At 44.4% G+C, this 24218-nt stretch overlaps 1 protein-coding gene across 16 annotated transcripts in view; it reads left to right on the top strand.

Annotated features, from left to right (window-relative positions):
* KALRN (kalirin RhoGEF kinase) overlaps nucleotides 1–24218 on the top strand; it is a 653035-nt gene that overhangs the window by 392773 nt on the left and 236044 nt on the right. For all 16 annotated transcript variants that reach the window (XM_049710431.1, XM_049710430.1, XM_049710429.1 and 13 more), the window contains exons 20-25: nucleotides 1206–1321; nucleotides 1824–1946; nucleotides 9649–9831; nucleotides 11070–11188; nucleotides 14221–14287; nucleotides 14870–14979. In XM_049710431.1, coding sequence (XP_049566388.1) covers nucleotides 1206–1321; nucleotides 1824–1946; nucleotides 9649–9831; nucleotides 11070–11188; nucleotides 14221–14287; nucleotides 14870–14979 — 718 coding nt within the window. The remainder of the gene's footprint in view (nucleotides 1–1205; nucleotides 1322–1823; nucleotides 1947–9648; nucleotides 9832–11069; nucleotides 11189–14220; nucleotides 14288–14869; nucleotides 14980–24218) is intronic.

Genomic DNA, 24218 nt, shown 5'->3' with positions numbered 1-24218 from the left:
CACAAAATCAACAAAAACTTCTAAGTACAAGCCCTGCAGTTTGGGCTGCGCCTTTTCTGTAGAGCACAGTAACTCCGTAGACCAAGGTGGCTAAGGACCCAGGCTCTTAAGTCAAATAGCTCTACCCCTTTATCTGACTGACCCTGGTTGAGTTTCCTATCCTCTCTAAGCCTCAGTTTCTTCATCTGTAAAATGGAGATAATAGTGGTCCATGCATCCTGAGGTACTGTGAAAATACGTACCTGCCACATAGTGAGTACTGAATAAGTGTTAACTTTCCATAGCATCATTATTGTGTATTTTATTAGTATCTAATATAGTTAGCAGGAAGCAGGAGGCAAACAATACAAAATAAATTTTATTGCTTCAAGCTTAGAACAGACTATTAGACACTTCAGAAATCCATCCACATAACCAGCTGCTTCTAGAACAACGGAAGTAGAGAGAGGGAGGGACATGACGTGGACAAACAGCTCCCACGGCCACCGTGGTGCCCCATGCCTTGTACACATCCTCGCACTCACCTTCATTAGAGATGACGTGAGAACAGCTTTTAGCTTTTCTTATGATCGGTCCCAACCAGCATGGAAGTTTGGGCCTAGAGACATGATTCCGTGATGACGTGATTCCAACATAGCTTCCCTAGGCCCATAATTTAGAGGTTTTAAAATTGAGGTTGTGCTGTTGAAGTGCTAAGTGCACAGCCCCTTGTATGGGACAGAGCTCGTGGCAAGTGACATGGCTATCCATGCCGTTACCCCAGTCCTCATGCCGTTCCCCTCTGGCCCTCTCCTAGAACCCCTCAAGAGTGGCTGGTTTTCCTGTCAAGTCCGTTCACTCTCTGCAGGCTCCCAGGCGCCAGTTATGTTAGCTACTATTTTCAGCACCGATCATTCCCAAGGTCTCTTATCATCAAGGATTAGCTTTGGCGTGAAGAGAATCAGAGTCACTTTTAAGTCACCCTGGGGACATCCTCTTCCCCCCTTCATTGATGGAACCTCGTCAACAGGCCCTCCCCCAGTCTCCCTGATCTCTGGGAAATGCTCTCTGGACCAAACTTTTGCTCCCTTGCTTCTGGTGCTGGATCAGTCCGATGGGGAGACTTGAAGGTCTCAGTTATCTGGCACGTGGCAGCGGGGCTGAAGCAGCCGGTCAGATTTGCTCAGGACCTTCCTGTGACCAGCGCCTGTCTCTCTGCCCTGCAGCCATCCTGAGTGAGCTCTTACAGAGGGAGAACCGTGTCCTGCACTTCTGGACCTTGAAGAAGCGGCGGTTAGACCAGTGCCAGCAATACGTGGTGTTTGAGCGAAGCGCCAAGCAGGTATGTTCAGAGCTTTCCCTGGCGTTGCCTCAGTTCTGGGGACCATACAGAGGCCTAGGTGACCAAGACTTGGGACAGTCCTCCAGAGGGTCATAGGAGCAGGCAGAGTAGAGATGGGAGGTGGGGATGGAAAGAAGAAAGCATCCTTGCGCTGACCAGCCGTTCAGCCTTCACCTGGCACTCTGTTCAGAATCTGGTACCAGGAGTTGGGAGGAGATGCTGGGGGCAGATTGCTCTAACTCATAGATGGCACTGGGCCTGGCCTAGAAGGGTCCCCAGTCCAATGGACAAGACACTCTCTTTGCTGGTGGGTTGTTCCAGCTCTAACAGGGGAGGGCTCTTTCATAAAATCAACTTCCACGCTACATACTGATTGAATCGTGCCGGCATTTCCTAGGTCCATCATGCTGTCCCAAACTACAAACCTTCACATCAGAGCATGGAATGTTTTCTTACTAACAGCTGGCTTTTGGGGCACTGAATGGGTTGTTTCCTCCTACAGGCGCTGGACTGGATCCAAGAAACAGGTGAATATTACCTCTCAACACATACCTCCCCGGGGGAGACCGCAGAGGAGACTCAGGAGCTGCTGAAGGAATATGGAGAGTTCAGGGTGCCTGCCAAGGTAGGAAGCATCCCGGAGCCCTCCGCTTCCACCCAGCACTCCTCAATCTGGCCAATTTCACATTGCGGGAGGGAGGACAGCCTCTGTACACAGAAATGCTTGACTACAGAGGCAAGGCGGGGGACACACAGGTAGGATCATCTCCTTTGAGACCAGAACATCCAAAGAGATGCAGCTGTTGGTAGAGCCTCTGTACGCAGGAACTCAGCTCCTATACGCTGTGCTTCCAAATGGTACTCATCTTCGTGCTCCAGATTCTGGAATCTGCTGTATTCTTTCAGACCAAATAAGGCAAAGGAATGTATTCACGTGAAATGCACATTGTGTGGGAATATCAGCCACATATTCTTGAAATTTGAATGCTTGGGAAGTCCACCTTTTGGGAAGGGCCAGTGGCTATGGGTGGGTTCACAAAGCAGGTTCCGGAGCTGACTACTTCCCTTGGACCTCACCCTGCAAATGAGCCAGGCTGAAGTCTCTGGGGAGCAAAACATGCACTGGTGCACGTACCACACACGCTCACACCCCCATTCACACCGAGGTGGAGAATGAAAATAATATAATAGAAGGAAATCTCATTTTCATCTGTTTTCCCAGCCAGGATTTGATCGGAGGACCCTTGGCTTTGAGTGAAATCTGATGTCTCAGTTCCCTCTTTGTAGCATCCTTGTCCCTCACACGGGGCTCCCTGCCATGGAGGACCATCCTTGGTATCACTTCCACATAGGGCAGATGCTATTCCCAGGATGAGAGGAGCCTTCGTGAGTCGGGGTGCGGGGCAACATATTAATGCCTACCTTATCCAGAGATCCCTCTGACACTACAGCAAATTTCTCTCTAATCTGCTGCAACAAAATTAGCCCCTTAGCCTCATTCCTGAGCTGGTACTTCAGAAGTGGTTATCCACTTTGTGAATCCTACACTCTGAACTCTTGATAGTGGGGAGCCTTCCCCTGCACACTTGTGAGCTTTGGGGCCTTTTCACCCAATGTAAAGGACTGTCATTTCAGGTAAGAGATTCATTTCAATACCAGCTAGCGCAGACAGTGCCCAGGAGGTGGCAGACGCACAGAACCCTTTTCAAATCCAAATGAAAATGGTTTTGAATTACCCACTTTGCACCTATCTGCCCCTCTCCAAATAGTGTCAACAACGAACCACTAAGAGGCTGAATAGTATCAGATCCACTGGTGATCCTACTGACGTAGGATGGATCACGGCGGAAACGCAGAACTTCCTAGCATCAGAGTCTGTCCATCACTGAAGTGGAAATGTGGAGAGTCATTCAGTCAATTTAATTCATCCTTCCTTTACAATCTTCCTGTCTTTCTCTTTTCTATTCACATTGTTGTCACCCTAATTGGGTTCCATGCTTTTGGCCTTTCCTTCCTTCCAACCCATCCTGCCCTTCACTGGCGTTCATCTTTAAAACACCACTTTGGTCAGATTACCACCCAGCTCAAGAGCTTTAATGATTATGCAGTGCCTTTAGGCAACACTCAACAATGTCTACGACTGTGCCACCTTACCACTGCCACTGTATCTTCAGTGAATGTGTTTATGCAGATTTTATGCTCCAGCTGAATGGATATTATTTTCTTACCCTCCAAGAGATACACCATTTATTTTCTTGCCTCTGTATCTTTTCTATACTATTTCTCTGCCTAGAATATCCTTCCCTTCTCTCTAGTTTGTACTTTTTAAGAAGACCCCGCCTTCCCACTTCAGTGCCTCTTCCTCTGTGTCCCTGCCTACAAGCCAGATACAGTCGGCGTATCCCTGCACTGCAGACATTGTCTGTGCAGCCCTTAAGGCACCTGACCTGGACCATCCTGTCCTCCCGGCAGCGTTATCTCCTGTATGAGCCTGCAAGATCCCAAAGGACAAGAACCATGCTTTATTCACGTACCTAACTATATCTTATGCATTGAAGGGAGGCTACAGATATTTGAGAACATAAGAGAAAAAGAAGTTTGGGTAGATTTCAACAATGCTTCCTCCCCAAACCTCTATTTAATATGATTCTTTTACTTTGACTCTCTCTCTGTTCTCTCTCCCTCTTAACTGTTTCTCTTAATGGGATTTCATCCTCCCATCTATCATTTCCAAGTTTCAGGGCTATTTGTTATGAGAATATCTACAAGATAACAAATCCAGCTGGGGACCTTCTGACGAAAGGCAGTAGCCTCCGGCCCCACTGCAGTCCCACTTACCAGAAGCAAACCTCTTTTAGCCAGCCATCTTTGGTTTTAATCTTTATAACCAATAAAGTGAATTTGAAATGGAAACCAAATTGAGCTTAAACCGCACGACAGTAAGTATGGTGGCCCTCATGATTGAACAGAGCAACAGAGTATACTGAGTATATTGAATTATTATACTGTGTTCCAAAGAAACAGATCAAGTAGAAGAAACACTGAATATAAAAAGGTACCTTCTATGTAGCCATATACGAATGTGAGAAGAAAAATAAGATAAAGAGAATTTGGATGAGGATAAGAGGAAAACAAGATTTTCTTGTTGTGGTATGCTGTGGACAACCCAGTTAGAAGAATGCCAATGATATTTTCCTACTGTGGGTTTCAAAATTTATAAGGGGTCAAGGTACATGGTGATAGGAAAGCTTAATCATCTTGACATCTGGAAGAACTCTATTTCTTCTAACAGCAAGACTCTTTAGATTCTTCTGATTTTACAATTCAGTGGTTTTTCGTACGTTCACGGGGTTGTGCAGCCATCGCCACTGTCTAGTTCCGGAATATATCGTCCCTCCCCAAAGTAAACCCCGTATGCATCAGCAGCCACTCCCCTTTTCCCCTCCCTCAGCCCCTGGCAACCACTAATCTACTTTCTATCCTATGAGTTTGCCCGTTCTGGACACTTCATGTAAATGGAATCATGGAATCCTAATACGTGGTCTTTCATGTCTGGTTTCTTTCACTTAGAGTGTTTTCAAGATCCATCCATGTTGTGGCAGTACTTCATCGGTACTTCATTCCTTTTTGTGACTGGATAATACTCCACTGTATGGATAAACCACATTTCGTTACACATTCATCAGTTGATGGACATTTGGATTGTTTCCAGTTTGGGGCTACTGTGAATAATGTTGCTGTGAACATCTGTGTACAAGTTTTGGTGTGAACATATGTTTTCAGTTCTCTTAGGTATATACCTGAGAGTGGAATGGCTGGGTCAGGTGGCGACTCTATATTTAACTTTTTGAGGAAATTCCAAACAGTTTCCCAAAGTGCATACACCATTTTCCATTTCCACCAGCGGTGTATATGAGTTCTCACTTCTCTACATCCTCTCCAACACTGGTTATCGTCTGTCTTTATTTGGATAACCATGCTAGCGGGTGTGAAGTGGTAGCTCATTGTGGTTTTCATTTACATTTCTCGATGAGTAATGATGTTGAGAAAACGCTTTTCTAAACTGATAATTTTACCTCTGAAAGTGAAAGAAGCTATAAGAAAAACTGGACTAGCTTCTTCTTAACAAAAGAGAATTAAGTGATAATGAAAGTGACTGGAGCTTTAGCTGAACTAAATCATGTCTTTGAATTCAGATAGCCAGGAAAAGGAACACTGGGCTTGTCAGAGAGGCACTTTCTACGAGAAAAGTAGAATCTAAACAGTTCAGATAAAACATGGTCATGTTTCCGTTTCTGAGACTCTTAAGAGGAATGAACATAGCTCACATGTGATAGACATTTTTGAAAGGTTTAGTTTTTCATATTTAACAAGCAAATCTTTCTCCTGTGGAATGAATATGAAGATACATCTCAAGGAACGGTTTTCCCACTCAGGGAGCACAATAAGTCCATTCCCCCAAAGAATATATCAATAAGTACAAGGCAGGTCAGCAATGAAAGGCCAATTGGATGCTTATAATTAGATTATGAGAATATGTCAAGAAGGCTAAATTTTAAAGACTTGTCAGATTTTCAAGAGATACCAAAAGGGCTTTTTACAAACTATATTCGTTGTAAGGTGCTCTGATTAGGGGAAGATGATATAATATTAACTGATCAAAAGAAGGCAGGAAGAGAAAAAATAAGAAAAATAGAACTACTGAACCCTTATTTTTAACCTCTGTCTTTTCCAGCAGAAAACACAGAATTGAAAATGAAAGGGCAAAATACATACTAGGGGACACAAGAATCCCAAGATAAGTGAGTTGTGTTCTAAATTTCCAGGCCCAAGTGAATTATATCCCCCAAAAGCTCCCTTTGTCCACAAGATCATGTCCACACTCCTGAACCTAACATGCAAGCACCTCTACAATCTGACCCCCACTCTATCAGTCTGTATAAGTTACTCTTCTTGGTGGCAAGATTTGAGTTTCAAGCTGGCTTAAGTTTAGAAGGGGAAAAGACTTTGTATGGCTGTATGTGGAAATAAAGAAGACAGAAGCTGTGCGGCTGGACCTCGAAGGAGCCCAGGAAAAGCTGAATGACTCAGCCCAATGGGAAGAACAAGACACGTGGCATAGTCTCACCTCTGGAGATGAAAACTGGGATGTCACCCAAGACCAGGGCAGTTCCAGCAGCCACGTTTCCGGGTCAGCTCATCTCAGGAGATCGGGCATACATGACGACCACCACTGTGATTCAGCTTCCCTTCTCTCCTCTACTATTTGCTTTCACTTCTACTCTCCACCCAGCCACCCAGTTCCCTGTCTCTACAGTTCACATCCCCAGAAAAACCAGCTTAATTGACCCAGCATGTTGCCCCTGTCCCTGTTTAGTCAGAGCTTCTAGGCCAGGACACCTTGGAAGTCACTGGCTGCATATTGATGGGCTGCCCTCGTGGGACAAGTTTTACCTCTGATCTCATCAGCGGTAGCCAGGCATGGGGCGGGTCGCACTGTGCCACCGTAGTCACCCACGTATAAGAAATCACTTCAGACTGCTCTCAGTAGGGGCCGTGGGCATGGTTGGGGTCAAATCTTTTCATCTAATTCTTCCCACTGTAAACCTTCAATTCTTGCTGGTCTAATTTTACTCACCTCCCAGCACAATAATTACGCACTCATCCATTTACTCAACATTATTATTATTATGGTATACATAGTAGACATTGGAGCTACAAATGAATAAGATCACACTCATCTCTTAGAAGCGCATGGTCTAATGAAGGAGACATAAATAACTCAGCGTGATACACGCCGAAGTAGCAGCGTGTGTGTGGTGCTGTGGGAACACTGGGAAGGGCACCTCCCACTCGGCTTGTGGGGAGGAGGAGAGGTGAGGGAGGGCCACTGGGGTGAAAGCAGGGCTGAGGAGGAGCCACTCATCACATTGTGGGGGGCAGGTGAGGTTTATTTAACATGGCTGGAATTTCGGGGCCACGGAGAGCAGTGGAGATGGTCACGTGGGCACGTGAGGCCACGTGGGGAAGAGCTTGTCTACGCTGCCAGTTTCACTGTCTGTTTGCTCCCCCTGGGTCCCACACGTACCTGGAATGCTCTTGATCACAAGCCACTATCCCTGTTGACTCTGAATCAGTTTTGATGTTTTAGGATATAATTTCCTCTGATAGGAAATTGTAGGGCTGCTCTGGTAGGACTGCTGCTACCAATTGGCTATAAACCCCCATCTCGTGCTCAAGTCTCCTTACCAAGAGCAGAGAATAAATGTGTGTGTCCAAGATTTTATATGAAGATGGATTTCTTGATTATAGCTACAAAAATTAATCACTGTCTTAAGTAAGTGACAAACCTAAGAAAAATTGTTTCCCGGGTTAGAGGGGAAGCCCTAAATGCAAGAAATGGAAGTCCTTGGAATACCAGGTATCTTGTATTAACCGAGTCCCAGCGCCATTATTTTTGCCTTTTCGTTGCTAAGGAGGTGTTTCTCCTGTCCTCATACCTACCTTCTTTCCTTCACACCGAAGCTCTTCTGGTTCCTTATCTCCCAGCCCTGGGCACCAGCCCACTGTGCTGAGGTAGGAGAGGCTCGAAGGTGTTGAGTGAGTTGCTGGAGAGCGGGAGCCCTGGCCGTGGGGGACCAAGTTCTCTCTGCTTGCCTCTCTGGCCAGAAGCTTCCCTTTGGCAGTTCTTGAGAGGGTCAGTCTCTCGTGGGAGGGGCTGTGGGTGAGCCTGGAGAGGCACGTGTGAGGGTGGTGGCATAAAGAAAGAAAGGCCCTTCTGTCTGTTCTGTTCTTTTTTTTTTTTTTACGGTACACGGGCCTCTCACTGTTGTGGCCTCTCCCGTTGCAGAGCATAGGCTCCGGACGCACAGGCCCAGCGGCCATGGCTCACGGACCCAGCCGCTCCGCGGCATGTGGGATCCTCCCGGACCGGGGCACGAACCCGTGTCCCCTGCCTCGGCAGGCGGACTCTCAACCACTGCGCCACCAGGGAAGCCCTGTCTGTTCTGTTCTTGATCCAGTGATTTTCTGTCTCAGTTTCCCTCAATTACCCAGATCGTAGCATGATCCAAACCTTGTACCTACTTTCCCCCAGTCGGAAAGATAAAAGATTACTTCTCAGAATATTATGTAAATATTCTTCTGAGCAAGCGTTTGCTTGTTTGAATAGCCCTTCCGTTTCCATATCTTACCCAGCACAGGTCCCGCCTCCCCCATGACACCTTTTCTGCCCCTGCCAGCCCACCTTCATTTTTTTCCTGTTTTAAAATTCCTGCCGTGTTAACTATACATATTTCTTATTCTGACATTCAATTACATAATGCCCTGAGTTATTGAACTACTCTGTGTGAAAATCTTGTCCCTCTAGGGATATAGACAGTCTGGTGGAAATCTCGTTTTCTTCTTTTGTTTACCCCCCAGGGCTTTCCCCACAGCCCTCTGCACAGTGATGTGGACAGAGTAGATGTTGAACACACTCTTGTTAGAAATGGAATTGACCCACGTCAGGGCTCCACCTCACTTAGCCCTGTGATGGACACTAGCTTTGTTCACTCTTCTCTCTCTCTCTCTCTCTCTCTCTCTCTCTCTCTCTCTCTCTCTCTCTCTCAAGGAAGCTAAAAACAAGATCCTGGTGGTGAAAGGGACAGAGTTTACTCTTAAATCTGCTAGTTAGATTTCTGTACATCCTGGCTGTGCCAACTCACCTGATGTTTAGAAAGCCTTCTTCAGGACAGTAGAGTAAAGGGAGAGAACTAGAAACTATGGACCAGAGGCAAACGGCTCTATCACTTACAGGTTGTATGAACTTGGACAAGCCCTAAGCCTCTCTAAGCCTCAGCCTTTTCAATCTGTGTTTCAAAGAGACCCGTACCACCTCCCTCCACCTGCCTCCTAGGGATGCTTTAAGACCCAAACGAGTCTCAGATGTAACATGAACATACTCTGTAAACTGATGAAGTGCTATAGTAATGAAAGAGATTCTTACATCAGTAACCATACTGGCTAACATTTATTGCTTACTGAGTTTTTACTGTGAACACTGTATTCCAGACACATCCTACATTGTCAACTCATATAATGCTCACGACAACCCTACAATATAGATACTATTATGATCCCTATTTTGCAGATGAAGGAACTGAGGCACAGAGGGTTTCAGTAGTTTGCTCAAGCCCTCCCAGCCAGTAAGTGACAGCACTGGGATATAAACGGAGGCAGTCTGGCTCTGGGGTATCTATGGCTTCTGTGAAGAAGGAAAGAGGGCTGGAGTGAAGGGCCATGATAGTAAAGGTAAGCTAGTAACTTACGACCATCTTTTGGGGCAGCAAACAAAGGAGAAGGTGAAACTCCTGATTCAGCTGGCCGATAGCTTTGTGGAAAAAGGCCACATTCATGCCACAGAGATCAGGAAATGGGTGACCACGGTGGACAAGCATTACAGAGATTTCTCCTTGAGGATGGGAAAGTACCGGTACTCTCTGGAGAAAGCCCTTGGAGTCAACACAGAGGTAGGTGTGGGATTGCCCAGCTGGGACGTCCTCCTTTCTTACCTCCCTCAGTACTGCTGTTCATTGCCGTGGAGGGAAGCTGGGTTTGCAGAGGAATCTTCCTGAGCTGTTGACCCCTAGAGCACTTGCCTTGTGTTGTCCTTCTCCTGGAGGGACTGGATCTTGCTGAGCCATTGGCTTCCAGCTCTCCATGACTGGTGCTATATACAGTGCAAAATTGGCTGGCCAGGGGTAGGGCCTGTGGCTACACAACAGAGTTTTTCTGTGTGTAGAGTTAACTGTTGACTTTGAGGATTAAGCCCTTTATCTTGGCTTCATCAGTACTGTCTTCCACCCAATTATGTTAATCAGCAAATGATTAGAGTCCTCAGTGTGTATAATAGTGCTCTTTCAAGAATAAGGTATGCAATTTGTATAAAGTCTATTTGACATTTCAACTGAAAAGAAGTACTATTTTCCAGGAAGCAAAGGAAGACTGACTTTTAATCTCTTCTTTATAATAGGGGTCATTAACCTATGAATTAAGAACGAAATACAGGCTGGCAATTTAATCCTAGGATTTCTAATTCTTAAATCTTTACATAGGCTCATACTCTGAAGCAGAGCAGACTAGAGAATAAAGTGGTCAAACCACAAAGATTGGGGGAACTAACGTCTCCCCCAGGCTTTAACCTGTGAGACTTTTTTCCTAGAGGTTTTTATTCTATATAAATACCAAACAGTGGTTGAAATAAGCATGGATGGGCAATTAGAAAATTCAGTAATTGTTCTATCATTTAGCTTTCTATTTCCAAGGGAAGTTGCTTGTTTAAATAAAAATATTTACTTTTATTATTTTCCCTTGACAAATGAAAGTTTTATATCTTTTTACATTTCTGTTTCACATCTGTTTTAATGGTTAATCATCAGTCTTAGACCTGTGTGTGTGTGTAGATCTAATCAGCCCCAACGTCCTTTAGGAACTATGACACTAATTATAAAATGTGTACATTCTTTTTCTTTGTTGTGGATATTATACCTGAGCATTTGACCTGAACATTTTATACTTCTCTTATTTGAGAAAAAAATTATCCCATGAAGAAGAGTGCTTGTGGGTAGCAGTTGGTGGGATTCCCCATCTTCTCATCCTTCTCCGTAATATCTTTCTCTGTTCTTCCCTTCCCCCACCTCCACCAACTCTGGTAAGTTGCTTTCCCAAAGCATCTCCAAGGTGACCTCTGCGATCTCTCTGTGTGTAGGATAACAAGGACCTGGAGCTGGATATCATCCCAGCAAGCCTTTCAGATCGTGAGGTCAAGCTCCGGGATGCCAACCATGAGGTCAATGAAGAGAAGCGGAAATCAGCCCGGAAGAAAGAGTATGTAGGGGGTTGGGCGTGAGACGGTTCCACCGACTGGCAGGCTCCTCATGGCTATGCTTGGTTTTCATTGCCACCCGTCCCTTTAGACAGCTTGCTGTGTCCCCATGACCACCTACAGAGGTTGGAATGGGCAGACATGATGCTTCCACCCACATTTCACACTAACCAAGAACTTTAGGACATTGGACAGAAGAAACAATGAACCATGTCAACCTTACAAACCGTGTCTTGATCACTCTGCTTTCTTTATATCAGTGTTACAAAGTTACACATAGCCAGAGATATGTAAGGGCTTTATGAAGAGTATTTTGACATTCTTTTTGGGTAATGCTGAAAAAAAATGGTGTGTTCTAAGATTAAGAAGGCCTCTGTAGTTGATTTTATAAAGATAAAGTAGGACCACAGGTCCCTTGGAACTGAAGAAACTCAAGCTGGTCTGTGAAGTCAGAGCTTGTTTCATCTGGGCTGCTGTAAGAAAGTATGACGAATCAGGTGCTTTAAGCAACAGAAATGTATTGTCTCACATTTCTGGAGGCTGGAAGTCCGAAATCAAGCTGTTGGCTGGGTTGATTCCTTCTGAGGGCTGGGAGGGAAGACTCTGCTCCAGGCCTTTCTCCCTGCCTTACAGATGGCCATCATCATGTTCACATGGCGTCCTCCCTGAATACAGGCCTGTGTCGACTTCCCTCCATTTTAAGGATACCAGTCATTTTGGAACGGGGGCCCACCCTACTCCAGTATGACCTCATCTTAAATTGCATCTGCAATGACTCTGTCTCTAAATGAGGTCACACTGTGAGGTACTGGCGGCTGGGACCCAACATATGCATTTTGGGGGAGACACAATTCAACCCATAACAGAGAGGGAAATGAGGAGACAACACGTGGCCAGATCTTCCTGCTGGGCTGTCTCTGAGACACCAAATAGCCAGAGGACGGTAAAGGGTGGGTGGAAAGTAAAACAAAACGGGGTAGAGGGTAGTGGAGCAAAATTATGAAGAAAAACAGGAAAAACTGCAGGAAGCAGCTGGAGAAAAAGGGAGAAGGTAGAGGCATGCCAGAACCCAAGGCAGTAAAATCAAAGACAACTTTTCAAAGCAAGTGGGATTACGTTCCTTCTGATATTCCTTCTTTCTTTGTTTACCAAGCACTTACAGTGTACTAGGAACTTTGCTTATAGGATCTTGTTTAATCCTTGCAGCAGCCCTGTGTGATCAGCTGTTTTATAAGTAAGGAGTCTGGGGCTTGGAGAAGCAAGTCCTGCCTCTAGGAAATGACAGTCATAATTCAATTCCTGGTTGTCTGACTTCAAAGCTCATGGACTTTCCACTCTACCAATAGAGCAAGATTAACGAGAGAGTGGCTCATTAACTCCTGCAAAAGGGAATTTTTAAAATCAATAATTTAATAGAAAGGCCACTGCTAGAACAAAGTTTTGCTTTAAGGAAAATCCCACCAAGATAAAGGTTCAGGAAAAGATGCTGCTCATTTTAATATTTCTTCTGAAATCTCCAACCGGGGGCACTCGGGATAATCCTTCTCAAAATTTTTATGTGATGGAACACCTTGTAAATAGGGATTCTCATTATGAAGTTCCATGAAAAAATGACATGGAAAATCTAAGATAAATATATAAAAATATATTTTGTGCTGATATTATTGTATATCACATGCCAGCTAGGAAGCACCATTTCTAAAACAAATTTGTCAAAGAAAGAAAGTGACGTAGGTACACTACAGTGAAGCCACGCATCGTGAGTTGGACGCCCGCACGGGTACATCGTGTTGTTTAGGGGTCCAAGGTGGAAGGAGCCTTCCCCTTGCATATGTGCAGCACAGCTTCTCTTTTTGGGAGACTGAAGAGTAGTCAGTTAATATCATTAGCTTGTGCTGTGCTTGGATCACATGCTCAGCCTCATGCACATCAGTTTGTGATGTAAAATAACCCCATTAGAAGCGAGAGGTCAGCACACTATGGCCTGCAAGCCACATCTGGTCCACCACCTGTTTTATATAGTCTGTAAGCTAAAAATTATTTTTTATATTTTTAAATGGTTGAAAACTATCAAAACAAAACAAAAAAAAACAAGAAGAATATTTTGTGACGTGAAAATTAGATGAACTTCTTTTCTGTTCATAGTTTTATTGGAACACAGCCAGACTTACTTTTTTTTTTTTTTTTTTTTTTTTTTTTTTTTTTGCGGTACGTGGGCCTCTCACTGTTGTGGCCTCTCCCGTTTTTTGGAGCACAGGCTCCGGACGCGCAGGCTTAGTGGCCATGGCTCACGGGCCCAGCCGCTCCGCGGCATGTGGGATCTTCCCGGACCGGGGCACGAACCCGTGTCCCCCGCATCGGCAGGCGGACTCTCAACCACTGCGCCACCAGGGAAGCCCCTGACTTACTTTTTTAGCATAGTGTCTGTGGCTTCTTTCACACACAACAGCAAAGCTGAGTGGTTGTGACAGAGACTGAATGGCCCACAAGTAGTTACTCTCTGGCTCTTTACAGAAAAAGTTTGCTAACCCCCAGTCTCGGCGGTGGTGTCTTGGGCATCTTGTTTCTGGCTTTTAAACCTGGTTTAACCTGTGGGACTGTGAACTGTTTTGGTGTAAGTCAGCAATTCTACTCAGCAAGAATCATCATTCTGGGAGCTACAGTAAGAGGAACATGGGAAGCTGAGTTGGTGTCTGGTTGGTGAGAATGAGTGTGAGTGGCATTACAAGCTTATGTGCACACACACACACAGATGTGCAACTGAGAGCACACACATCAGCACAGAATCACAACATGGTAGAACTGGGGGGGTAAAAGGGGAAGAGAGTATGGAACTAGCTGAGCACAAACATGCTGAAGGGACACAGAGCAAATGATCAGAGTGAGAAGGACTCAAAGGAAGAGACGTATATTGGTAAAGTAGAAAAATAGGACATTCAAGAATGTCGTAAATGCTGGGGTGGGGGCGGTGAAGTTTGAAGGAAGGGAGGTATTACATCTCTAACCAACTAAAAGCCCATTTGCTTCCTTCTAGATTCATTATGGCAGAACTGCTTCAGACAGAGAAGGCCTATGTGAGGGACTTACACGAGTGCTTAGAGGTAAGTCTTGCGGTCATCAGTTCTCAGCTATATTAGAAACTGACATCCTTGCCACATCAAGTCCTGGAGAGGAGCTCAGTACTCTGTCTTCTCCCGAAGCTTGAAGAATAAAAAACCAACCAGAGGACATCTTTCTCCCAGAGTCAATAATAATTGCATGGGAGTTTAAAGTGCTTTGGAAAGAAACTTTTCTCAGACTGGAACTAGGCCCAGCAAAAAAAAAAAAAAGCATATAACACACTTGAATTCAAAATAAAATCTATGACACAGTCGCTGAACTTAAGTTGAGTCTAAAAATCTGCATCCGACACACAGTCAGACTCAAACACATTTAATAAATAAGAAGACTGTGGAGTTTGTATTCTTGCTAAAGTCTGGGATGTGAATTTCCCTAGCAACAGTTCACAGTAATGGAACATCCAGGTTTTCGTTCTTTCCATTCTGCTTACTTACCATCTCACTTTTTAGGCTCTACATGCGTTCCCAGTCTGAGCCTTACCCCACAGCTTTGAAGCCCTGTTTGTTTTGTGTGTATTTCACGTGGCAGTGCTTGCCAGTGACGGAACTGTTGCTGTCTTACAGACCTACCTATGGGAAATGACCAGTGGTGTGGAGGAGATCCCCCCTGGGATCCTTAATAAGGAGCATATCATCTTTGGCAACATCCAGGAGATCTACGATTTTCATAACAAGTAGGTTGGTGGAGGGTTTCAGTGGAGCACACTCAGGGCCATAAATACCCAACAGCAGGGCTTTCCCAACAAGTGGACCAAAGCTGATTGGGAAATCTTGCCTGGTAAAGTATTGCCCATTAAATTTTCTAAGTCAGTGGCTGTCAGACTTCTTTCTCACTCACACTTCTTTCTCTGCAATGGTCTAGAATTCCTAGTGGAGGGTGAAGTCAAGTATTCATCAGTGTCTCTCCCCAGTGTCCTGAGGGACCTACCTGCCAACATCTTCAGACCCAATCAGAATGATAGCCAGGCCTTGAGGAAGTAAAAGTGGCTTCTGCTCATTAAAACTGTTGGGAATCCTGACATTAGAATGCATCTGAGGCTAACCTCCTACTCTGTGGGCCTTAGGCTTCAAATTCCACTGAAGTTTTCTTTCAACCTAAATACTTCCTCCACCCTTAACTACCTCATCTTCCCCACCCTCAACCAAAACAACAACAGATGATAGATAGATAGATAGATAGATAGATAGATAGATAGATAATCAAACTATCTAATGGAACATATTTCTTGACAGCTTATAGGGGAGAACATCAATCAACCCTCTATGTTTTGTTGAAATCAGTAGAATCATAGAGCCCTAAAACCTCACAATTCATTTTTTCTAGCTCCAAACTTGATTTAAATATCTTTCCCACAGCATACTAAACATGTTCCATCATTAACAGAGGGTCAGCAAGAACATTGGTTGATTAGTTACATAATAACCAGCTTATGGAAATAATTCCGTTTCCAAAGTACAAATAGAGGAAACCTCAAGACCTGAGAAATAATGTTGACATAAAGTCCTATAGCTTTCTGAGAACCCTGTTGCAGAGAAGCGTTGAGGTAGAGATTCAGGGTTGTAGGATACAGTCCCAAGGATGTCCTAGGGTCAGGCTAGTCAAGGCTTTGACTGAATTAAGCCGTCATGATGAAGATGAAACTGCCAGCTCGGAGAGGTCCTGGAGAGGCAGTGGGCGCCGGTGTAGCAGCCCCCCTGCGGCAAGATTCTAAAACAGCACCGTTCCATCGAGCTCTGTGCAGTGATGGAAATGTCCCGTGTCTGTGCTGTCCAGTACAGTAGCCGCTGGTCATGTGTGCCTCGCGAACACTTGAAATGTGCCTATTGTTACTGAAAACTGCGTTTTCAACTTTTTTTAATAAATATAGGTGGCGGGCTTCCCTCGTGGTGCAGTGGTTGGGAGTCCGCCTGCCGATGCAGGGGACATGGGTGGGCCCGTGGGCCATGGCCACTGAGCCTGCGCGTCCGGAGCCTGTGCCCCGCGGCGGGAGAGGCCACAACAGTGAGAGGCCCGCATACCGCAAAAAAAAAAAAAAAAAAAGTAGCTGTATGTATGTGATCTTTCTCTAGGACCTTTGTCTCTGTAGGTATTGAATGGAGAAATTCCCAAGTACCAAAATTTCTATAAAGAACAATTCACTATATAGAATTTAATACCTACAAGTAGTAATTTTAACACAAATTGGAGGTTTAAGTGGAATGATACTTAGGTTTTACCCTCCACTCTCCCTATTTTCGTACTATATCTCTTTATTATAGAACTAAATGTAAAGATCATGAAGCTTATCTACTCAAAAACTAGATCCATTTCTATTGCATTTTGCTAAGCATTCTGGGAGCGCTCGGATAAGGTAGTATGTGCCATAAATAGATCCCCCAAACGGTAATGATTTCGCTAATGCTGCCTCCCCACTTTGGCCTACAGCTCATGATGTGGGGAAACCATTTATTTTCAGTTTGCCTTGTATTAGATTTTCAGCTTTGATAAGGGCAGCTATTTGTTTAAAATGCTCATCACCTTTGGTTAAATCTGAACTTTACTTTTTCCTTTTCAGTTTTTGGAGATATGGCCATATGTGAGTCTGGGCAATAACATTTTTATAAAATCTCTGCTGTCAGGGATCAGAAGGTCTTCCTGACCATTAAGTACAACCATTTCCATTTACAGATAAGGACACTGAGACCCAGAGAGGGGCCAGTGACTTGCCCAGTATGTCACATCTCTCCCTTGAAAGATTAGGCGTAGATTCCAGGGGCTGGGTTTCCCACCTCAGTGCTCTCTCCCCGTCCCCTACTCCATAGACCACCAGCTGGCACTGCCAAATCTGGTTTGTTTGATTCATATCCAACCAGCTTCCACGTGCATCCTCAAATTTGAGGAAAACCCATTTCTTCCATAGATATGTCATCCAGGTCACACACCCTTAGAATAATGACCTGAAATAAGTCAGTTTTCAGCAAGGGTTGGAAAGACAAGTAGGGGACCAACAACCAGGGCTGGATAACCCTTCTGCAAACTCCCTCCTCAAGGTCTGGCCAGAAGCTATTAGATTTGGACTTGGCCACCACCCACTGCCCTACCAGCCTAGTGTTCCCTGGCCCGAGGCTGAGGGCCAGGGCCAGGGCTAAGTGGGACTGAGCTGAGACACTGGCCAGGCCCAGGGAAGCCTTCCAGGGCACCAGGTAGCCGGGGTCAGTGGGGAGCAGAGGGTGGTGTGCAGCAGGGCAGGAGAAGACAAGGTGGGGGGGAATGATGGGAGAGGCCGGTGAACCACTGAACCAGGCCCACACTTCCATGATCTCCCAGGAGTTCCACCCTGGGGTCAACCCTGCACTGGTTTGGAGATGGAGTTGGTACCCAGTGAGGAATCTGACCAAGGCTCTGCCCTCTGAGTTCTGGGAATCAGTGAGGTACTGGTGATAAGGGTGGAGGTGAGCACAAGTGCAGATCAAAGGAGCAAAGAAAATAGTCTCTGTTGGAGCAACAGGAAGGCTTCCCAGAGGAGGGGCATTTGAGATGGAATATAAATAACCAGTGGGATTTGTACAGCCAGGCACGGCTCCCTTGATGATGGAGGAGAGTTTGAACACAGGCCCTTTCAGGGAGGAGAGTGGTGAAGTCTAGGAGGGAGGCCGAGAGGCAATGGGAGGAGTTTGGGAGTGAGTCTGAATCCTGGGTCAAGGATGGGGGAGGTCTGGCCGTCACACTCCTACTTAGACTGTGTCTTGTCACATCTGTGTCTGTGAGGTGGAGGCTCAGGAGGGGAGAGGTGGTGGGTGGAGATGGTATGAGTCAGAAATGGTGGTGTAGGAGAGCACGAAGGAAGGCAGGAGAGACAGAGTGAGTGGGAAAGTGGGGTAAAATACCTGGATAGAGAAGTGAGAACAGTGGATAACAAGGGGAAAGAAGAGATGGGGAGAAGGAGAGAGGAAGAGGGGAAAGGGGGGCACTACTAGAGGGAGATGGTAGATCAGTAGAGAGGGAGAAAGGGGGAGGGTCGAGGGTGAGAGGGAGGGAGAGAGGTGGATAAAGACCTAGACCTCCCTGCGTCCTATTGCAGGCAGGGGCGTCAGCAAAGTGCTTTTCAAATATTTTTGATCATGAACCAAAGAAAAATTATATATCATGTCCTGATATGCATATGCTTATACATTATATATAAGAGGAAAATTAAGTCCTCCAAAATAACACCCTCACTATGTGTGATGCACTCTGATATTTTGGATTAGGTTCCATTCTCCTTCCTTTTTAATGCTGGTTTCCACCCACTAAATTGATTTTACAACCCCTTGAAACACAGAGGGTAGATCTGTAACTACAAGGTGAGGAGCTGGCTCCACCAAGTGGTGAGAAAAGGGATGTGCAGGTCCCAGCCCCTTCTGGAGGCCACACTGCCAGGCTGCGGCTGCCTTCTCCTCCGTTGCCTCTCCTACTCCTTCCCACACACACACCCCTTGCTTCAAAATATGCGTATTCTGTGCTTTCTATGCTTTTTTCACACTCCAAGAAAATCTCGTTCTATCCTACTCCCTTGTTTTATAGAAACTGGAGCTTACAAAAGTTCGTGACCTGCACAAACCAATTAGTAACACAGCCAAAGAATCCAAGTCTTCATAACTCCCTATTAAGTCACACTGTCATTTTCTTAATGTTCAAATGCCAAGCTAACAGGAAGGGGAAGACTTGTGATTTTTCTTGGGCCCTAAACCCATACTCTAAGGGATAACTGAGGCCTTAACCCATCAGAAAGGCCCTAAAAAACATTTAGCTGTGATTTTGTTGCTATTGTTTTTTAGTAAGCCATCGACATTGGTGCTGGTTATAGATATTGGGGAGGACCCAAAGTCAGACAAAGTCGAAACATTCATTTGGGGGTGTTCAAGTCATGTTCATTTCACTTGTACACACTAACTGCTTAGCGTCCTTGCCTAGTTGCTAAACAGGCTGTCAATGGCTATGAATAACATTAAATGTGAAATTGTTTATATTTTACTTTAACATTAAACTTATATTTATGCAATACTTTTTTTTTTTTTTTTTTTTTGCCGTACGCGGGCCTCTCACTGTTGTGGCCTCTCCCGTTGCGGAGCACAGGCTCCGGACGCGCAGGCTCAGCGGCCATGGCTCACAGGCCCAGCCGCTCCGCGGCATGTGGGATCCTCCCGGACCGGGGCACGAACCCGTGTCCCCTGCATCGGCAGGCGAACTCTCCACCACTGCACCACTGGGGAAGCCCTATGCAATACTTTTTGATTCATCTGATCACACAAGTTAAACAAACTTAGGAAATATTAGCGAAACATATTCAACAGGTAGCAGTGCGGCGAGATAAACTGCTGCTTGAGGTTGGAGGTGAGGGTGGGGCATATGCTGAGTAACAGTCCAGCCTTGCACACTTTGCCCCTTCACCGCTAACGTAAGCTGAAGTTTCTGCTGTGAAATAAAGGGACGGAGCCCACTGATTGTCATGGCTCAGCCCAGGTGATCAAACTGTGCTGATTAAACACTTCTGTGAACAATCTGGTACCTTCCCTGGAGTGTGCAGAACTCTCCACTAGTTTGACAGCTGCTCAGTATGCTAACCAGCTGTCCTGGCCTGCAGTCCAGAGCCTCTTCCAAGATGGGCTCTGAATCTGTCTGGTCACTAATGGATCCCTTAGAAACGATCTCTAGCTCCACTTGTATGAAAGCATTGATAAGGGGCAGTGTCCTGGACTGCCTGCAAAGATGAGCCTGATGCCTTTCTCCCTGGCTGCCTCCAGCTTTGTTTGTCTCCTCCTCATTGTTCTTCTCCCCCCTGCCCTGTTACCACAGCACCGCCCCCCCCTTCATTCCCCTTGTCCCAACAAGTGTGCACGCACATGCTTGAGAGCACGCATACACAAGGTCATCACGTATGCTCCCCTCTAAATGCAAGCTGCACCCTTGACGTAGAGGTCCTCTGTGAAGGATATACTTCTCCAGAAGCAGTAAGAATACAGGCCAAATTTACCTTTGGCAAGAATAACAAAATCAGAATGACTCAGGGTGCCTTTGGAATGGTGCTGTTTCCATAGTACTTAATGACAAAGCTCACAAAGCTTTTCTATCAATAAATGCTAGAGGTTTCATTTCCCAGGATCCTGTCCAAAGCCAGAGCGAAGCATTTTCCTCATAGAGTAACTGCATAATATATTGTATCGTAATACTTTAACAGAGGAGTGACACTGCTTAGATCTTGACATTTTTTTATTGAAGTGTAGTTGCTGTACACTATTATATACGTTACAGGTGTACAGTATAGTGATTCACAATTTTAAAGGTTATAGTTATTATAAAATATTGGCTATATCCCCCATGTTGTACAATACATTCTAGTAGCTTATTTTATCCCTAATAGTTTGTATCTCTTAATCCCCTACCCCATATTGCCCCTCCCCCCTCCCCACTGGTAACCACTAGTTCATTCTCTGTATCTGTGAGTCTGCTTCTTTTTTGTTATATTCACTAGTTCATTGTATTTTTTAAATTCCACATATAAGTGATATCCTACAGTATTTGAATCTTGACATTTCTTTAGAAGTTTTATTCATTTCTGAAAGAACCCCAGACATTCACGCAAACTCTTAAACTCCTTGCTTTGCTCGTTCTCCCATGATTTATTACATATAATTATTGAAATGGTGAGGACCAAGATGTTTCTATAGAACAGCTGAGGAGGAATATCCCATCATTTGTGAAGTGTTGTGACCTCTTGTGCTTTAATTTAAACTCATCACATCTATTTGAAGTAGGTAGAATGATACTGATCAGATGTACATAACCTGTCATCTTCATAAGCTTCAAATTAAAAAGCAAAATAGAGTTTAATACTGCCACTTACCGTCAACAATTACATTGAGATGGTAGTGCATATCTTACTCAAAGTTATGAATTGGTATGCCCAGCACGAAATAAATAGCTTTTAAAATTCTCAGCTTTTTTATTTAAAAATTAAATCATATGGAGTTGATGTAGGATCTAACAACTGGAAGCACACTGGAATAGGGCAGTTGCCTTCAAAAGCTGACCTATGGACTGATGCATTAGAATTACCCAGGGAGCTTTGCTAAACAGTACAGATGCTCAGATCCTAACCCAGAGGGCAGTGCACAGCCAGGTGTGATATCCACTAACTAAGGTTTTCCAAGAGTGTTCCTTAAGACAAAGTCCCCCCAGAAATGTTCCAGTCGCAAAGAAGTTTGGGAAGCACTGCACACTCTATCAGATACTTCAGAGGTTTATAATGTGCCTCGATCTGTGACCTTGAAATCCAATCTTTGCATAATACCCAATCAAGATTTTCCCAGGATATGGTTTAGGAGAAGGTAATCTACTATAGATTTTCCAACAGGGGCATGGTGGGGAGAGCTCTCTCGGGATAAGTCTACAGGAGTGGAGCTTATTAAGATTGGGAAGCACTGATCCTGAAGAACTAATGTTTATTTAGTGCCTGCTATATGCCAGGCAGTGGTTTGGGTTCTTTACCTACGTGGATTTATTAAATCCTCACAACGTCCCCATGAGGTTATTTAAAGTTGAGAAAAATGAGACTTCGGAAGACCCCCTCACGACTGTGAGTAGGTGTGAACTCTGGCTCTTTGACTTGAGCTTGGCTGTGGGAGGGAAGGAAAGTGAGGCCTCGGGTCAGTAGAAAGGTGAGCTAGCAGTGGCAGCTGCCGTTAAAACCTGCATTTTCCGAAAAGGCATTAATTGTAGCAATGATAGTCTATGTACTTAACTCATTGTAAAGTGCTTTCACTTCTTGAGAATTTTCAAGCACAGCATCCTCCCATAGGTTTTTGATACCTACTGTCACCAAAAGTCAGGGTATTATTGCTCTATTTAAATTAAATAAAATTCTAGCACCATCTTCAGCATCTAGATCAATTATCAACTCTGTGGGTATAATTACCACTGTGCGCTTAAAATTAACCTTAAGTGACCAGGCCACTGACCTTGGGTCATAAGTCAAGGAAGGAGGGAAACTCTCCCTGAGTCGTCACAGAGTCCTTGCAACTTCTAAAGCAAGAATACAATTTTATATCTTATGTGGAATGTCATGATCCGGGCTGTTGTATCATTTATTTGCTTGCCGTTAAAGGAGAAGGGCCTATATATCATGGGGGTGAGAGGGAGGGGATTGGAGTGAGATCCTGAGAGTGGGGAAGTGGAGGTTTCCTACAGCCAATAGCATTTATTGTAGGTGCCCAGGGCTCCAAATTCGCCTCTTTCTCTCTTCTTCCAAGTACTCTTTCCTCCTAGTCCTGCTTTCTTTAAGGCAGTTCATTTCCTTTCACCAGTCCTTGTCCTAGAATAGTTCATCAGTTTCTCCCCCCCACCCGTCAAAATGTTCCAGCGCGCCCCCGCCCCCCACCCCGGCCCTGTTCAGCCCATATGAGAAATGACTGTGTAAAGAACATCTCAACATCTGAAAAAACTACCTCTGAAGATTTTGTACATTTTATTATTTAGTGTTCTCATGGAAAAGAGTCACATAATAAGTGTCTTTTAGAATTTCGTTCCAGAAATAAAAATTATATGAAAAATAGATTCCTATTTTAACATATTATGTTATATATAGTAATGAGCCAGATTCCTTCTCTTTGCTACAAAAAAAGCTGTTTTCTTTCTGGCTTTGAAAAAAATGTGATCCTCACTTATAGCATTATATAATTTTTTCCTCTTTCTAATTTAGAAGTCATATTAAATATATGTGTGTCACCTGCAGTTCTTCCAAAAATAGCAATAAGTATGATACTTACTGATTTGTGAGCACTGCATATTTGCATTTTGTAAGCCCAAACTGCATTATAATCACTGCGGCTCCATGATTCAGATCAGGATACTCCAAAATTCAGGAGAAAGATGATTAGCATCAAATGGGTATTGCTAGGAGTCTTCAAAACACTTGAAGTGACTTTTTCTCATCACTGAAGTAATACCCATTTGTTGTAGAAAATTTAAATGGCAGGTGGACAAAAAAATATCATCTATGATCCTATCAATCATTAGCATTTTGGTCTTCCAAATATGACTTGCCAAACATTTTTTAATTGCACATATATATTTCTTTAAACCAAAACCAACATCTGTCTATGTCATTGAAGGGAGAACACAAATTACATATATATAGAATCCATAACCAATTGTAATTATCATTGTAAGATGCTGCCAGAATTCTTGGGCAAGAGGACTCAAGTAGTGTAAGTCAAATCAATAAAATTTATTTGTTGCAATGGTAGAGGTAGGCAACGGAATCATTCAGACCTACTTTATATCTCTTAATTTAATTTCTGAATTAATTTTTAAAATCAAAATTAAATAGAAAAGTATAGATCGAGAAGACCCACCCACCACTATCTTCATTCACCCTGTTCCTTCACCTGGTTTCCTATGGTAATGACTTTTTTTTAAATATATTTGTGTTGTTTCCAACCGACTTTTATTTCAGACAGTACTGTGGTGAATGCTCTTTATATGTCATTTCACATGTGTGAAATTCTGTTTGCTCTTCTTTTTTTTTTTTATTGAGGTATGGTTGATGTGTAATATTATATAACTTTCAGGTGTACAACATAGTGATTCACAATCTTTAAAGGTTATACTCCATTTATAGTTATTATAAAATATTGGCTATATTCCCCATGTTGTACAGTATATCCTTGTAGCTTTTTTTTTTTTTTTGCGGTACGCGGACCTCTCGCTGTTGTGGCCTCTCCCGTTGCGGAGCACAGGCTCCGGACGCGCAGGCTCAGCGGCCATGGCTCACAGGCCTAGCCGCTCCGCGGCATGGGGGATCTTCCTGGACCGGGGCACAAACCCGTGTCCCCTGCATCAGCAGGCAGACTTTCAACCACTGCGCCACCAGGGAAGCCCTATTTTTTTTTTTAT

Source organism: Orcinus orca, chromosome 5 (genome assembly GCF_937001465.1).
Source record: "Orcinus orca chromosome 5, mOrcOrc1.1, whole genome shotgun sequence".
Classification (NCBI taxonomy): domain Eukaryota; kingdom Metazoa; phylum Chordata; class Mammalia; order Artiodactyla; family Delphinidae; genus Orcinus; species Orcinus orca.
This window is presented reverse-complemented; position numbering and strand designations above follow the sequence as displayed.